We start from the raw sequence: 15,183 nt of genomic DNA on the forward strand, positions 1-15,183 counted from the left end.
CAATCTTTTTAATCTTTGCCAGTTTGATAGGTTATGCATTTTATGTCATGTTTTAATTTGCATTTCTTTAATCATTAGTGAAATTGAGCATCTTTTTCTGTCCACCAGTGACTTTTCACTCCATTTGGAGTCCTAAGGAAAGAGTATAGTCGCTACTATTAGGCCTCTGATACTATCTGAGGTATCTGGTTAACTGAGGAGTTTAAAAGGTTGAGAAACTTTTTTCCAGATCTCTCTAACTCTTGTCTTACTCACAACCTAACTATCCTTCTAGGAATATCATTTCTCTTTTACCTTCTACTACAAAGGTTACTCATTTTCCCACACTCCATGAACCACGCGGTCCATGACAGGTTCAATATTCCCTTGCTCCTTACAAAACTCCTTCCTCCTTTTAGGTCTATTGCAGTTAGCTGTACCACTCTGTACCTTTCCTAGTGACTCTTCCTTCTCCATTAAGGACTTTGGAAACCGCTTTAGGTAGGTGGTTTCCTCTCCATCCTGATTCTTCCTCTCAATCCTAGGAGATTTGAATGTCCATGTACAACCTATAAAACACTCCACACTGATAGTTCTTTGAGCTTTTGTACTCCAGTTCTTACACTCTTACTCCATCTAACCTGGTTCTTCTATCCCATGGAGACCGCTACACTTTTAACTCCGCTTTTTCCACCTTTTCCTACCTTCTTCTGTATGAAGCCAAAACCTAGTGGTATAGCACCTCATCTATTCCACCTTGCCTCTTTATCCTTCCACTCTACCCATCCTGTTAATCCCATTCATTCTCTACTTTCTCTGCTCTTACGCGCTGGCAACTAAACATTGCCACAAAGAAATAAATCCCATAGGCATGTTACTTGGTATAATTACAGGTTTATGGTCTACAATATTGACTGTAGTCCTATAGTCTTAGGACCACTTAACAGTCATTTTATGTGTCCCTGGTTGGTTCCCAGCCCTGTTCCACCAAGCAGATATTCCTAATTTGTATTTTACTTTCAAGCTGGCTACACCACTGTTACTCCCCTCTCTGTAAGCACATATTCAGACATATCTCCTTCTTTATAGAAAAATAAAGGTAATCTCTCATCTTCCCGCTACTATTCTTACCAACTTATTTTTGTTCCTTTCTTGCTATCTCAGAGGAAATGGTGCTTCATATTCTGTGTAAGACTAATCCCTTTACCTGTATTCTTAATCCCATCCCCTCCATCTTCAAGGAACCTCTTTCCCCTACATTTTCAAACTTTTCCTTTCACTGGCTTCATCCCTCAGAAATATGCTCAATACTTTCTTATTCCTAAGAAAAAGAACTTTCCTTATTCTCTTCTAGTTACTGTTCTCTTTCCTCTAGTTTAGATCTTTCTTGAAAGTAATTGGCCTTCCCTATTCGCACTTCCTCACCTCCCTTCACTCTTCAGTTCACTGTGATCCAGTTTACATACCATTAATACTGTTCTTGCTGAGGTCACTAATGACCCCTAATTTGTCAATCTCAGGGTCACTCTTTAATCTTTATTCTATTTTGACCACTCTGCTGCATTTGACATTGTTATCCCCTTTCTTTGAACCATTTTTGTAGTTCTGGCCTTAATCCCACTGTTACTTCCTGGTTCTCTTTCTACCTTTCAGGCTTCTTTTTCACAAGCTGACTCCTTAATAGCCCCCTCCTCTTCCTCTACTTACCCTTTAAACGTTACTACTTTCTAAGGTCTTTCCTTTTCTCACTTTGGTCTCTGCGTGGACAGCACCAGGCATACACAGTTTCCACTACCATCTGTATTCATATAGTGGTCAAATCTATACTCTGGCTCAGATTCCTCCTTCTCTTGAACTCCAGACCCACATATGCAGTTGTCCACTGGATGCTCCATTAGATGTCCCTCAACTACCGCAGAATCTCCACGGCCCCAAATGAAATCTTATCTACTCCCAACATCAACTAAAACTTGTTTCTTCTTCTGTGTTCACTGTTCAGGCTAATGGTACTGTAATCCACCTAGTTACTAAGTGACACATTTAAGAGTCATCTTTGACTTTTCTTTCTTCTTCATTCCACATCCATTCTCTTACTATGTCCTGTTAAATCTTCATTCTTAACATCCCTCTTCTTTTCAGCCCCACTGCTACTGCATTAATTCAGATCCTTGTTGCATTTCACAGTTTTAGTAACTCTTTGACTGGTCTTCCTAAATCCAAATTTATGTCCTCTATTCTCCTACTGTCACCACAGTGAGTACATCTAATCATGGCACTCCTCTGCTTTTAACACTCCAGTGACTCCCTGTTGCCACCAGATAAAATGCACACTTGTTAGTCTGACCCTTGCCCTCCTGGCCAGACCTGTCTCTCCTCACTCCCAGCCTAGCCTCAACCACCAAGCTAGTTAAGAATTCCTCACCTATGCCTCTCATCCTTGCCTTTGTACATGTTGTCATATTATGCCCCTTGCCTGGAATGTCCTTTCCTCCTGGTCCATCTGCCAAATGCCTACTCATCTGACAAGACCCACTTTAGTTGTCTCCTCTTCTTTAGTTATTGTGTGCCTTTGTTGTACCTGGTATTAACTTTTATTGTTTTGGTTATCATTGGTTTGTAGTCATTCATTTAAATGTTTATCTTTTTTTGTGTACCTAGTGCACACAATAGTGCATCTTGTATAGTCACTCAGTAGTTAATGGCTAGGTGAGTAGATGTATGAATGAGTGAATAAATTTCCTTCTCCTTCCTCACCTGAGAAAATCCTACATTTTCTTCAAGGCTTAAGCTTCCTTGTCTCCTACAAAAGGATATAGTTACTACACATTACCCTATAGCAGCAGTTTTTCCACTGCATTGTATTTATTTATTTACCTTTGGTCACCCTGACTAGTTTGCTCATTGAAGTCAGAAACTGAGTCTCATCTTTGTATCTCTAATACTTAGCACATCCCTGGCACAGAGGTATACATAATTAAGTGTGAGAATGAATAAGTGAATGCTCAATATCTACCATTGCCAAAATTGCACAGGTTGAGTAACTGCCCATATTTTTACATAGTCCTGATTGTACAGAAACTGACCTAAGACAGGTAAACCTCTCCATCTTAAGTTGGAAGGAATTATATTAGTAAGGCTAAATGGATAAAGCTTCCAGAGGAAATTATTGTCAGGTCTGGGACTGGAATGCAGAACTGTCCTGTCTGTTTTTGCGCCTGAATTCTTCCTCTTGCCCACTTCTCTCTCTGAGAATTGAGAATTGATCCATGTCTTTTTCAGAAGTTTTATGAATGTAGACCTCCTTTTGTTTTCCTTTTTACACTGTATCATGTGTTGATTTTGATTTTCTTTTCCTTATTAGGTAAGCTCACCTGTTACACTCCTTTATTTTCCTTGTCATCCCCATACAGGATGCTAATATTTTGAGAAGAAATTAATGTAGCCCAGTAAGATCAAGTTCTCTGCTGTAGGGATGGTAACCCTATTTATTAACTCCGCATGCTATGAAAAATTGTCTATGCTACTTTTTGCCTCTTGTCTTCACAGGCAGTGAAGGTAGAAAAGACTAATGTCTTAGTCCATTGTTCTGATGGGTGGGACCGCACAGCACAGGTCTGCTCTGTGGCCAGCATCCTCCTAGATCCATTTTATAGGACATTCAAAGGACTCATGGTAAGAGAACAAGTGATTGGATTTTACTTTGCACAAGTGGGAGATTGTGAATAGATCAAAAATAACTCTCAGCGAACTTGTTTTCTACAAGAAAGAGGTCTACAAAAATAGCTCTATTTTTCAATTTAGCTTCTTTCTACTAAACTAGGCATTTACAGTCTATATACTTTCCATTGCACACTCAACATAGTTTCTTACCCATCAGAAGATCAGTTGGATGTAATAGGCTGATGTAAGGGGTAGGAAAGACTCCAAAAGTTTGCAAAGTTGAATGGATGACTGTTAAATAAGCAGACTGATGGGCTCATCATCTTCAGAATCAGCTGTCTGGATGTCAGACACATGGTTTTTTTCTGGTGCTGAATCCAAGGTTTCTTAGTTTGTCTTTCCATGAAACAGAACTCACAGTAGGAGTTTATGCTCATTTTTCTTTTGGAAATGCTTTACGTTTTTTAATGTTTGAAAATGTGTTTATATCAAGATTTGTTCTTGGTATAAACTCAAGTACTGCCTTTGGATTCCTGTTTTTTCATAGGATGAATGTAATATGTTTATCAAGATTGTGTTTAGTTATGGCTTGTCACACATTATGTAAAAGCCAAAAGAAACGTGACAATGGATACAAGTCCAGAATAATTTGTCCTGAGAGCTTTGAAATTTGAAGGTAGCCTGTATAGGTTTTTAAATGAAATCCAAGTTACTTATTTATCATTTGGGAAATTAACTTTATTATTAGTTCAATGCAAATTTGTACAAAATCCACTTCAGCAAAGTGTTATGATACTTTATAGGTATGGTTAATTAATTTTATGGTTTTCCTAATGCAACATTTTCTTTTCGTATAAAAATGAAGATCCTGATAGAGAAGGAATGGATATCCATGGGCCACAAGTTCTCCCAAAGGTAAAAATATTACTTTAAAGGTAGAAGCTAAGGAGAATTTATTAGGGTGAGATTTATCAAAAACCCCAATATGTTCTTGTGAAAGAAGGAAGAGTAGGTTGAACATGGCATGAATCTCTTTTCATCAAGAAACACATATTCCAGACACTATGCTAAGGGACTAGGGCTACAGGGGTGACTAGAATATCATATCTGCCTTCAAAGTGAGCAAATGATTATATCAAATTGTTAAATATTTCAGGGAAGGACAGACATCACGGGCCACAGAGGAAAAAGTGCTTAACTGTTTCTGAAGAAGACAGGATAGCCTTCCAGGAATAGGCAATATTTAAAAGTGAATTTTAAGGAATGAATAGGAGTTTGCTAGAGAGAACAGTGGGCATTCAGGCAGAGGGAATAATATCTAAGACAATGTACTTTTTAACCTTGTATAAGAAGAAAATGCATGTGCAGATTTCTGTTCTTTGGTAAGAGGTGGATGCAAGGACTTACATTTATTTAGTGACCTAATGCTGCTATAAGCCAAACAGCCTCACTGAGACTTTATGTGTGTTATGAGAACAATAACAAATGTTTACCAAACACCTAACAATATGCTGTATACTATATCAGACACTGAGCTGGTGCCAAAGGCACATAAAATGTGAGTTTTACCCTCAAGGAGGTTACTATTCAGGTCTTATTCTCCTGCATCGGTGTGTATCCATTTAATTTCATTTGATTGTCACTCTCTAGCTATTTGGGTCCATCCATTCATTCTTCCTTTGTCAACAAACATTGGGCCAGGCAATATGCCAGGCTTTAAGGAGATTGTATTAGACCAGATATGGTCTCTGTCTCTTCTTTTATAGAAAATAAAATCAATGATGATAGTATAGTATGATAAGTGCTAAGTCAAAGGTAAACATATATAAGGGAACCTTACCTATTCTGGGCAAAGAAAACTTCCTAGAACTGATGGCATTTTAGAACTTTAAGAAGATGAGGTTGATTCTATTTTTAGTTTTTGAGAAATCTCCATAATGTTTTCCACAATGGCTGCACCAATTTACATACCCACCAGCAGTGTAGGACGGCTCCCTTTTCTCCACATGGAGACTACGTGGAAGGACAGGAGGAGAAGGAACTAAGTTTGTGAGTGTCCAAGGCAGATGTTAGATATTTTTACTTGATAGCCTTGATCTTTTTCATTCACACTGTAGACATCAATGTGAAATGGGTTAGGGTTTAAGAAGATAGCTTAAAATTTGCAAGAGCTGTAAGGGTTAATGGGAAAACTGTGTTAAGGATATTCATAAAGGTTATTTGGGGGCAATTAAGTTCCAGCTGAGTATGGAGACTTATGGTATCAATTTGCATGGTTTTATAATTTTCTCAAGCAGCATTTATCAGTCAAGATGTGGGAGTAGAGAACATAGCTTCTTAGGCTCATCAGTGGTTGGATTTTGAAGGCAAATAATGACCAAAAAACTGACCAGAAAATTGAAGAAAATGGGGAGAGAATAGTTGATGGGGCAGACCATAGAATATAGTCTGGGTAAGGAAGAAAGGGAAGCTAGTAGGAATCTGGAAAGGTGAGAGGTCCAGGATGGGGCTGGAGGAGATAAGATGAGCAGCCTTTGGAAATATAATATAAGGTGATCAGAGTAGGATATTGAGATTAAGGTTTCAAAGTGGAGGAAGGACCTTTAGCTAACATCAAGAAACAGCCATGGATACGAGAGGCTGATGTGAAGTAGAGGTAAAGATTGGTGAAGATAATTAGATTCAAGTTAGTTAAGGAACCTGCTAAGCCAAGTGTAGGTCATCTGCATCGACTTCAAAGATAAGTACTTATGACTGGAGTCAGATTCTTCAGAAAATGTGGAGAAGTGACCCAAAGATTGTGGAACACAACATTGAGGAAAGTGAACAACAGCATGACCCATCGTGGAAGTGTTTTTAAGAGAGTGAAAGGAGTAGTAGAAAGGAGAAAGCCGATCCCACTTCTACTCTGTTTTTGGATTATTATACATGGAGAGTGGAATGATGAGCATTCTCCATTTGATTTGGGCCCAAAGAAGAAGTAGTGTTCTTGGTGAGATGAATTACAATTAAATCAAAAGGTAGAACATTCAGTGTAAAAGCTAAGGATGCCATGTTTGTTTCTAGTGGAATAGAAACATCTAATGGATGGTAGAGTTGGGAAAGAGGACATCATGGGAGAGGAAACATTAAACAATTCTGGGATGAGGTTTTTTCATTCATTTAATAAACTTATTAAATACCCTTTTCATGCCAGGCACTGTCCAATAAACAAGATAGCTATGGTCCTTGCTCACATGAAGCTAAAGGTAGCTGTTTAAATTAATTAAAATTAAATACAAATGAAAATTCAGTTCCTTAGTCACACTAGCTGCATTTCAACTGCTTAATAGTTAGTGACTACCATATTGGACAGTACAAATATGGAACATTTTGATCATTACAGAAAGTTCTATTGTAGAGGATGTAAAATGAAGTAGAATAGATGATCAAGGGCTTACAATCTGGATAATAGTGAAGGATGCTGGTGGCTAAGAGGTCCATTGGGATTAATGAACTTTGAGATTCTGGGTGGCATTTTGGCATTAGGCATTTCCTTACCAATACGAACAGAGACAAAAGGTGAACTTGCTATAGCCTATTCCAAACAGTGTAATCCCTGATGTTAATCATTGTCTTTCTTTACCTTTATTTGCATCTCTCAGGTGTGGCCACCTGGATGGGGAATCTAAAGAAGTATCCCCTATCTTCACACAGTTCCTAGACTGTATCTGGCAATTAATGGAACAATTTCCTTGTGCCTTTGAGTTTAATGAAAATTTCTTGCTGGAAATTCATGACCATGTTTTCTCCTGCCAGTTTGGGAACTTCCTTGGAAACTGCCAGAAGGATCGAGAATATCTGAGGTGAATTCAGTTTTTGAAAAAACACTGAATAGGGAGAGGGGATCAGTGTAAAAGAAATTTACCCACCACCCTGAATTTGGGATAGCAGTTCACGAAAGGGGAGGAGATGACAACTGTAAAAATAACTTTTGAAGCATAAATCACTCATTGTTTGCATGGAGATTCCTCAAAACCTCAGATTCTTTATCTGTGAAATAGGGATAATACCTACTTTTCAGAGCAATCCTGAGGAACCAGTAAAGCAATGGATGTGCAAGGACTTTGTAAGGAATGAATTACTGTGCAGGTGTGAGTAGTCAGTAGTTACAGTCCTTTATCATTTGTGTCAAAGATCACAAAATGGCAGCTCGTAGGCCAAATCTAGCTTAACAGGTATATTTTCTTTAGTCTGTGGAGTATTTTTTAAACTGTGAATAAGTTGTCAACATTTAAATATCACGATATTTCACATAAAACTCCAGTTATTTTAGGATTTTTTCTGAAATCAAAAAGCTGTTGTGCCAAGATATTCTGCAAAGTCAGTAGCTCTGGCAGTACTGGACCTGCATTTTCTTTTTTTTCTTTCTTTTTTTTTTTTTTTTTTTTTTTGCGGTACGCAGGTCTCTCACTGTTGTGGCCTCTCCCGTTGTGAAGCACAGGCTCCGGATGCGCAGGCTCAGTGGCCCTGGCTCACGGGCCCAGCTGCTTTGTGGCATGTGGGATCTTCCTGGACCGGGGCACAAACCCGTGTCCCCTGCATTGGCAGGCGGACTCTCAACCACTGCACCACCGGGGAAGCCCAGACCTGTATTTTCTAATGGCAGTAATCAGCTAGAGCTGAATAACAGCTGCTCCACTTGAATGAAGCAAACTCACTCTTGTTTGCCACAGTTCTCACCACTCTCTATAGTTTATTCTCAGCGCACTTCTAATGTTATCTTCCCAGCTCCTATAGGCAGTTGAATTTGCACCAGATTTAAAACTCTAACATCCTCACAATATATAAAACGTAAATAGTTTTTGAAGTTGACAAGATAGAGTTTCTGTGAATAGTATTCTCCTTGTTTTAGAGTCAGGGAAAAAGAAATAGAGAGGGAAGTAGCTGTCACACAACCCACTCTTGTTTCATAGCTGTTGGCTGAGTGGCAGTTAGCTCAAGTTCTCAGGCCCCTCTATGATGTATCCTGGATGAATCGGATGACATCTCTAGTTCTGTTTTCTTGTCAACACAGAGATGGATCTTGCTGCTTTAACATTTGTGCTTACTTGGTAGCTTCTACGCACATTTCTATTTCATTTTGCAACTAGACCTTTCTTACCCTCTTCGCAGATGCTTTCAGACACATTCATTCTGTCTCTGACCTGCTTTTCTAGCATTAAAATCTAAGATCTTTTCCATATTCTTTTTTCCGCCCTCTTAAAATGAGGCTAATATATCCTAGACCCATTCCCCACACAAATCTGAATCTCCATGTAAAAGTACAAAAGTTGAAAATTTTAACATGTTAAAATAGTGATTGCATAAAATAAAAAGAAATATCACTCATCCATAAAAGAAAAGGCATGGACTCTAGAATCAGAGAGACTTGGGTTCAAATTTTGGCTCTGTCACCTACTAGCTATGTGACTTTTTTCAAATTATTTTCTGTCTCATTTTCTCATTATTATTTTGGGGATAAAATATCTCACAGGGTTTTATTATGAAAATTTAATGAGGTATTTTAGGTAGAGTCTGGAACAGTGTTTCACACATAGTACATACTCAACAAATGCTAGTTACCTTACCTCTGCAAGATTTTTTTTTCTTTTTTCAACCAAAAACTAATGAGAAAGATGGATATACAAATCCTTTGACCTTATTGAAATGGTCTGAGGATTCTAAAAGTTACAAGACTACAATGTTTAGGTCCTACAACCCATACTGCTTCTCTTTGTTGTCCTCCTTGAGCTTTCTTTGACACTGTGTGAGTAAATGAACTTCCCATGCATGGTTATGCAGCAGTTCTCATTGGGACAATGGATTCCATGTTTTTTGCAATGTTAACTAAGTGGCTCCCCAAGGACTCAACTAAGGTATAAGAAGAGTCAATCTTGCAATATAAATATCACAGTCTGTGCTGCTCACCTAGATAACTCACAAATATTTGCTAATATAAATTACTAATTCTCTTTCACTGTCTTATACCTTCAGAGAGGAGGAGAAGCTGGCTTGAAATAAAATATAGCAAAGCCAGAAATTCACCCTCTAGTCTTTCTGTTAACTTACCAGATTTTTAAAAGCAATTCTAGATTTTTTAAAACTGGAAAGGTCATTAGTTCATAGAATCTGAGATTTGGAAGAGATCTTAAAGGTCATATTTTACAAATGAGGAAATAGGCCCAGAAAGAGCTAGGGACATTCCTCAGATTACATAGCTACTCCATGGTGGAGACTATACTCAGCATCTGTTGCTCTTCAATGTGGAACTCTTTCTAACCTCTAATTCATTAAAAAAAGGGTAAGTTGAAGCCCAGATTATTTGTTACTCCATCAGTGTTTATTACCACTTATTTTCACTTTCCTTCTATCGTATCCTATCCCTCTGTCTTGAATTAGGTTAATTGTTAATAAAATTTGGATGATTATCAAGTTCAACAGGACTGTTGATTTCACTTGCTTGCTGCTTTTAATTTTTTGGCTTTTTTTTTTCCTGACAGAATCTATGAGAAAACCCATTCCGTGTGGCCTTTCTTGGTTCAGAGGAAACCCGACTTCAGGAACCCTCTCTATAAAGGCTTCACTGTGTATGGGGTACTCAATCCTAGTACTGTGCCCTACAACATTCAGTAAGTTCCTAAGCTGTCCCATCCTTTCTTACAGCAAGCCCAGAGCCTCAGCTGCTTTGCCTCTCCTTTTATAGCTGACATCATCTCCATAAGCCTGGCTATGGAGTAGGATACTCTCTCCCCAGATCACCCATTCCTTGCTGCCTCTGAAAACAAGACCACACTGCCTTTGGTTGTTGTTACTTGCTGAGGGAAATAAACAAGATACAATAGTTGATTTGTAGTAATACAACCAGTCAAGATGTAGGTTGTTTCATTCCTTTGAGTCTTTCCTTGTATATTCCTCTTATTTCCCATCCTTTTCCCCAACAAAGAGAAGGAAAAACAGAGAAAGAGAATGTGCTGGTATTGTTTGCTCTACTTTCCCCCAAAAGTGTAAAGTATAGGGTGCCATGCTCACTGATCACAACTCAATGAGTACAAGACAGAACTGAATGCATTTATTAAGTCTAATGGTTTATTTTGTATATTCATTAGGATTTTATATATGTAAGATCATGTCATTTCTGAATAGAGATTGTTTTACTTATTCTTTTCCAATTTGGATGCCTTTTATTTTCTTGCCTAATGCCCTGTTTAGAACTTACAGTGTTGAATAGAAGAAGTGAAAGCAGGCATCCTTGTACTGTTCTTGATCTTAGGGGGAAAACTTTTGGTGTTTCTCCATTGAGTATGTTATAGTTTTGTTTTGTTTTGTTTTACAAATGACCTTTATCACGTTTACGACATTCCTGTCTGTTCCTAGTTTGTTGAGTGCTTTTGTGATGAAAGGGTGTTAGATTATATCAAATGTTTTTTCTGAATCATGTTGAGATGCAGATGACTGTGTGTTATTTTCTCCTTAATTTTATTTATTTTTTATTTAATTTTTTGTTTCCTTTTTGTTTGGCCATGCCACACAGCTTGCAGGATCTCAGTTCCCTGAGGTTGAATCTGGGCCACAGTAGTGAAAGCCCAGAATCCTAACCACTAGGCCGCCAGGGAACTCCCTGTCCTTAATTTTATTAATATGGTGTATAACACTGATTGATTTTCAGATGTTGAACCACCCATGCTTTCCTAGGGTAAATCCCACTTGGCCATGGTGTATAATCCTCTTAATATGCTGCTGCATTCAGTTGGCTACTATATTGTTGAGGATTTTTACATCTATATTCATAAAACATATTAATCTACAGTTTTGTTTTTTTGTGATGTTCTGTTCTGGCTTTGGTAGCAGGGTAACGATGACCTCATAGAATGAGCTGGGAGTGTTCCATTCTCTTCAATATTTGGAATAATTTGAGAAGGATTGTTGTTAATTCTTTAAATGTTTAGTAGAATTCACCAGTGAAGCCATCTAGTCCTGGATTTTTCTTTGTTGGGAAGTTTTTGATTACTGAATCAGTGTCTTTACTTGTTATAGGCCTATTCAAATGTTTTATTCCTCCTTGAGTCATTTTTGGTAGTTTGTGTATTTCTAGAAATGTGTCCATTTCATCTGTCTAATTTGTTGGCATGCAATTGTTCAGGATATTCTCTCATTTTTCTTTATTTCTGTAAGTTCAGTAGTAACATCCCTAATTTAATTTATGATTTTACTAATTTGAGACTTTTCTCTTTTTTCTTTTATTTTTTGAGGCCAAAATACTTTCCTTTAATATCCAAGGCATCCTGTACGTAAACTGGATAATACATATTAAATGATACATTTATATGACATTTAGGGGTTTTGGGGGCATTTTTTCCCACTTTATTGAGATATAATTGACATGTAACATGGTGTAAGTTTAAGGTGTACAATGTGGTGATCTGATACATGTAAATATTGTGAAATGCTTATCACAATATAAGATCAGTTAACACATCCTCTATCTCATACAATTACCATTTTGCTGTTGCTATTGTTATGGTGAGAACATTAAAGCTCTACACTCATAGCAAAAATATGGAACAATTCACAAATTTGCATGTTATTCTTTCACACATGCCATGCTAATCCCTGTATCATTCCAATTATATGTACTGCTAAAGTGAGCACTCTCATTGTTTTTAATCAGTTTAGCTTAAAGTTTTGTTGAATTTATTGATCTTTTCAAAGAACCAATTTTAGTTTTGTTGATTTTCTCTATTTTTTATAATCTTTATTTATTTTATCTCTGTTCTAAACCTTATTATTTCTTTCCTTATGCTGACTTTGGGTTTAATTTGCTCTTCCTTTTTTTGGGGGGGATATGCGGGCCTCTCACTGTTGTGACCTCTCCTGTTGTGGAGCGCAGGCTCCGGACTCGCAGGCTCAGCGGCCATGGCTCACGGGTCCAGCCGCTCTGCAGCATGTGGGATCTTCCCAGACCGGGGCACAAACCTGTGTCTCCTGAATCAGCAGGCAGACTCTCAACCACTGCGCCACCAGGGAAGCCCTGCTCTTCTTTTTTAGTTTCATAAGGTGTAAAGTGATTTACTTGAGATCTTTCTTCTTTATTAATGAATGCATTTACAGCTATAAACTTCCTTCTTAGCAGTTCTTTCTCTGTATCCTATAAGTTTTGGTATATTGTGTTTTTGTTTATACCCATCCCAAAGTATTTTTAAATTTGAATTTCAGATAAACAAAAAATAATTTGCTTAAAAAGCTTGGATGATATGTCCCTTTAATGCATTTAAAGACAGTTCTAGGGCTTCCCTGGTGGTGCAGTGGTTGCGAGTCCACTTGCCAATGCAGGGGACGTGGGTTCGTGCCCCAGTCCGGGAAGATCCCACATGTCGCGGAGCGGCTGGGCCCATGAGCCGTGGCTGCTGAGCCTGCGCTCCACAACGGGAGAGGCCACAACAGTGAGAGGCCCGCGTACCACTTAAAAAAAAAAAAAAGACAGTTCTAAAATGTGTACAGAAATGGATTTGAAAGTTACAGTTAAAAGTTAAAAGTAAGAAATGGTGAATTGGGGAGTTCAAGGCACAGCTTCTCTCATCTCCCTTGGTGTCATCGTCACCCAGGTGAGACCCCCCAGACATCCCTTTTCCCATGCAGGTTCCAGGAAGCAGTCAGTTAAATCACTTTATTCCTTAAAGGTCTATGGAATAGATTAGAAGGAAGGGAATATGTAGGTTGAAGGGAATGTGTGTGTTTAATTCATTAGTAGGTGATGCCAGATTAGCCTTAGTTGTTTCTTCTTGAGCCTGACCCTTTTCTGGGGGTCACCTGCTCCTCTCTCTCTCAGCAGGCAGAGCTTGACTTCCCAGCCCAACCCCTCTACCTACTTCTTTCAGGAGACAGCCTTGCCCTTTTCCCCTGACCCATTTCATCAACAATTTAGGGTTCTGACCAGTGCTGTGATGAGCTATATTGGAGCCTATTGCAATGGGCCTGTATCCGTGCTTCCCCTCTCCCAGTACCCTGTTCTCTGTATCTATGTGTTTGTCTTGTTTTGTTTGTTCATTTTTCTTTTTATTCCACATATGAGTGAAACCGTACAGTATTTGTCTTTCTCCATCTTACTTATTTCACTTAACATAAAACCCTTAATATCCATCCATGTTGTCACTAATGGCAAGATTCTGGCTTTTTATGGCTGAGTAGTATTCCATTGTGTATTTTGTTTGTGTGTGTGTACACATATATGACATCATTTTTATCCATTCATCCATCAGTGAGCACTTGGGTTGTTTCCATACCTAGGCTATTGTAAATAAATAGGGGTTGTGTGCTTGTAAATAAAGCTGCAACAAATATAGGGGTCATGTGTGTCTTTTCAAATGATTATTTTCACATTCTTCAGATGAATACCCAGAAGTGGAATAGCTGGATAGTATGATATTTCTGTTCTTAACTTTTTGAGGCATCTCCATACTTCTTTCCATAGTGGTTGTATCAAGTTACATTCCAATTAGCAGTGCACAAGGACTCCCTTTTCTCCACATCCTTTCCAACACTTGTTGTTTCTTGCCTTTTTGATACTAGCCATTCTGATGGGCATGAGGTGATATGTTGTGGTTTTGATTTGCATTTCCCTAATAATTAGTGATGTTGAACATCTTTTCATGTGCCTGTTGGCCATCTGTATGTCTTCTTTGGAAAAATGTCTCTTCAGATCCTCTGCCCATTTTTTAATCATATTGTTTATTTTGTTGTTGTTGAGTTGTATGAGTTCTTTATACATTTTGGATATTAACCCCATATCAGATATATGATTTGCAAATAACTTTTCCCATTTGGTACATTGTCCTTTCATTTTGCTGAGTTTCCTTTACTGTACAGAAGCTTTTTAGTTTGATGTAGTCCCATTTGTTTGTTTTTTGCTTTTGTCTTTCTTGCCTGAAGAAAATATCCAGAAAGATATTGCTAAGACCAGTATCAAAGAATGTACTGCTGGGCTTCCCTGGTGGCGCAGTGGTTGAGAGTCTACCTGCTGATTCAGGTGACATGGGTTCGTGCCCCGGTCTGGGAAGATCCCACATGCCACGGAGCAGCTGGGCCCATGAGCCATGGCCACTGAGCCTGCGCGTCCAGAGCCTGTGCTCCGCAACAGGAAAGGCCACAACAGTGAGAGGCCCGCGTACCAAAAAAAAAAAAAAAGAGTGTACTGCTTATGTTTTCTTCTCGGGGTTTTATGGTTTCAGGTCTTATATTCAAGGATTTAATCCATTTTTATTTGATTTTTGTTCCTGGCATGAGATAGTGGTCTAGTTTCATTTTTCTTTGTATGTGGATTGTCCAGTTTTCCTAACACCATTTATTGAAGAGACTACCTTTCTCCATTGTACATTCTTTGCTCTTTTATCATAAATTAATTGTCCATATATGCATGAGTTTATTTCTTTGCTGTCATTTCTGTTTCATTGGTCTGTGTGTCTTTTTACTGCCAATGCTATGCTGTTTTGATACTGCAGCTTTGTGGTATACTTTGAAATCAGGGAG

General features: G+C 38.3%; 1 protein-coding gene and 1 pseudogene across 4 annotated transcripts in view; one reads left to right on the forward strand and one right to left on the reverse strand.

Moving 5' to 3' along the window:
• The window catches only part of MTMR8 (myotubularin related protein 8), a 233,709-nt gene that overhangs the window by 100,485 nt on the left and 118,041 nt on the right, over positions 1–15,183 (forward strand). For all 4 annotated transcript variants that reach the window (XM_059050986.2, XM_067023271.1, XM_067023270.1 and 1 more), the window contains 4 exons: positions 3,526–3,651; positions 4,505–4,554; positions 7,284–7,484; positions 10,161–10,289. In XM_059050986.2, coding sequence (XP_058906969.1) covers positions 3,526–3,651; positions 4,505–4,554; positions 7,284–7,484; positions 10,161–10,289 — 506 coding nt within the window. The remainder of the gene's footprint in view (positions 1–3,525; positions 3,652–4,504; positions 4,555–7,283; positions 7,485–10,160; positions 10,290–15,183) is intronic.
• LOC131749052 (U6 spliceosomal RNA) lies at positions 12,211–12,309 on the reverse strand (annotated as a pseudogene).

Source organism: Kogia breviceps, chromosome X, assembly GCF_026419965.1.
Source record: "Kogia breviceps isolate mKogBre1 chromosome X, mKogBre1 haplotype 1, whole genome shotgun sequence".
Classification (NCBI taxonomy): domain Eukaryota; kingdom Metazoa; phylum Chordata; class Mammalia; order Artiodactyla; family Physeteridae; genus Kogia; species Kogia breviceps.